The 2,960-nt window shown below is 36.0% G+C and overlaps 1 protein-coding gene across 1 annotated transcript in view; it reads right to left on the reverse strand.

The window, feature by feature from the left end:
• The window catches only part of LOC143019814 (CD276 antigen-like), an 81,674-nt gene extending 80,007 nt beyond the window's left edge, over nucleotides 1-1,667 (reverse strand). The window contains exon 1 of the mRNA XM_076175795.1: nucleotides 1,361-1,667. Within this exon, the coding sequence (XP_076031910.1) occupies nucleotides 1,361-1,536 (176 nt within the window). The 5' untranslated portion in view covers nucleotides 1,537-1,667. The remainder of the gene's footprint in view (nucleotides 1-1,360) is intronic.
• Nucleotides 1,668-2,960: the final 1,293 nt, after the last annotated feature.

Below are 2,960 nucleotides of genomic sequence, written 5' to 3' on the forward strand. Positions count from 1 at the left end.
TTCATTGAATTCCACGCTACAAAGTCCTCTGTGAGGGGCACCGCCCTAGCCTCCCGATAAGGGGATATACTTTGGCCTATTTCGTGTCTCGCTGCGTGGCCTCAAACCCGGGAGAAGGAACGCCCCTTCATCCACGAGGAGCTCAGATGGGAGAGGGGGAAAGGCGAAGGGGTATGGGATGGGCGAGTGTATGCTTTGGGTCAGCCACCCCTCTTTTAAGGGGGAAAGGACTTTTGGTGTATGCATGTATGTATACATTCATGTATGTATACATGCATGTATATTGATTACCGAACGCTTTCGTCTATTTAGACATCCTCAGGATACATGTATATATGTACATGTGTGTATATGTATGCATGTATGTATACACTCATGTATGTATCCATATATATATGTATGCGGGAAAAACACAAAGGAAAATAATAAATTGATGACCGAGCGCTTTCGTCTATTTAGACATCCTCAGGGTACATATATATATATACATACATATACGTATACATATATATGTGTGTGTGTGTGTGTGTGTGTGTTTGTGTGTGTGTGTGTATATATGCATATATGTATACACTCATGTATCCATGTATATATGTATGCGGAAAAACACCAAGGAAAATAATAAATTGATGACCGAGCGCTTTCGTCTATTAAGACATCCTCAGGGTACATGTATATATGCACATGTGTGTATATGTATGCATGTATGTATATGTGTGTATATGTATGGATGTAGGCATACATTCATGTATGTATTCATGTATATATGCATGCAGAAAAACCAAGGAAAATAATAAATTGATGACCGAGCGTTTTCGTCTATTTAGACATCCTCAGGGTACATGTACCTGTATATACGTATGTATATGTGTGTATATGTATGCATGTATATGTATGTATGTGTGTGTATATGTATGCATGTATGTATATATGTATGCACGTGTGTATATACATACGTGTGTTTAAGTACAACACTCGAACACGTGCCCCATACGAGGAACTCACTTGTGTGTGTTCCCAAGATATTGCATATAAGTCTTCCTCTTATAGATCAAACGAGGAAAGCTTGCCTTCACATACTTCATTCACTTCGACCAAACATAAAAAAAAAATATTTGGAAAGTGTGCTTAAGAGGCGCCAGTATCATGTCAAAAAAAAAAAAAAAAAAAAAAAAAAAAAAAAAATATATATATATATACATATATATTTATATGTATATATATATACATATATGTATACATATATATGTGTGTGTATATATATATATATATATATGTATATATATATATATACATATATATATATATATATATATATATATATATATGTTTTCTTTTATATCGCCGCTGTAGCACTCACCTATAGATGGGCTCCTTCTCGTCGTTCCTGTACCAGAGGACGACGTAGACGAGGTCGGCTGAGCCCTCGAGGGAGTTGAGTTCGCAGGGGAGGATGGCCTTCCGACCCGTGATGGCCTCCACGTTGTACCACGTATCTGCTGACAAAAAAACAAATACATAGATAAATAAATACATAAATAGACAAAAAATGCATAAATAAAAACATGAATAAGTAGGTAAATAAATAAAAAAACAATGATATTAAATGTATGTATACATACTGTATATGTATATATGCTAGTATGCACAGTATGCATGCATGTGTATATATGATTCCAGTCGCCCCGGGAATCGAACCGAGGACTTGATGCCATAGGAGCTACAAAAGGACTCCAACTTGGAATTAACTTAACTCTCCAAGAATCTAGGTAGCCTGCTAACTGCCGTTCTTACCTAGTTTTCACGAAGAACCGAGCTCACTCACGGGACAGTGATAAGATCTTACTAGCGATTCACTTCATGTATATACCGTATATGTATGTATGCATGTGTATATGTACATATATATATGTATGCATGTATGTGTATATGTATGTATGCATGTGTATGTGTATATATGTATGTACGTATATATGCATGCATGTGCATATACTGTATATGTATGTATGTATGTATGCAAGTGTATATGTGTATATATATGTATGTACGTATGTATGCATATATGTGTATATGTATACATGTGTATATGTATGTGTATATGTATGCATGTATGTATGCAAGTGTATGTGTGTATATATATGTATGTACGTATGTATGCATATATGTGTATATGTATACATGTGTATATGTATGTACGTATGTATGCATGCATGTGTATATGTATATATATGTATGCGTACATGTATGTGTATATGTATGTATGTATGTGTATATGTATGTTTGTATGTATGTATATATGTACAATGTATGTATATATGTATGTACAATATATGTATGTATATGTGTATGTACAGTATATGTATACTTGTATGTGTAAATAAATTAATTAGATAAGAAATCTTAATTGGTTGCCGAGAAAATGGTGCCGTCTTCCTTTACGGTGATTATGTTTTCATGAAAAGTTCAAAGAATAAAAGAATAAAACATTAATTCCTATAATAATGGCTGGTGGAGAGAAACGGAACGAGAAAAATGTATCAAAGTTCAAATAATTAATGAGTCATTAAAATGAGTTTCTTTGTGTGTATATAAAACACAAGCACTTCCACGTGCATGCAGACACACACACACACACACACACACACACACACACACACACACACACACACACACACACACACACAACTCGTGGCGTAGTTGGTAGAGTTCCCGGCTACCACTACGGAGGTTTAGGTTCGAATCCCGTCCAGGACTGAAATAATTTCAATATCGCTGCGCTGCGGGTTGTTACTCCAACTCTCGTGTGCGGGGAGTTGGGGGTGTGTGCGTGTAAGCTCACAGCATTACCCATAGATCGGTCATATACAAGCTCTGAGCTCTCTTCCGGGAAGGTTACAGCTGTTGATCACGAGTTCAACACGTGATCCAAAGATCATGGTGAACCATGGTGAATCACACAC

Source organism: Oratosquilla oratoria, chromosome 38 (genome assembly GCF_046742065.1).
Source record: "Oratosquilla oratoria isolate Oo_2021 chromosome 38, ASM4674206v1, whole genome shotgun sequence".
NCBI lineage: Eukaryota > Metazoa > Arthropoda > Malacostraca > Stomatopoda > Squillidae > Oratosquilla > Oratosquilla oratoria.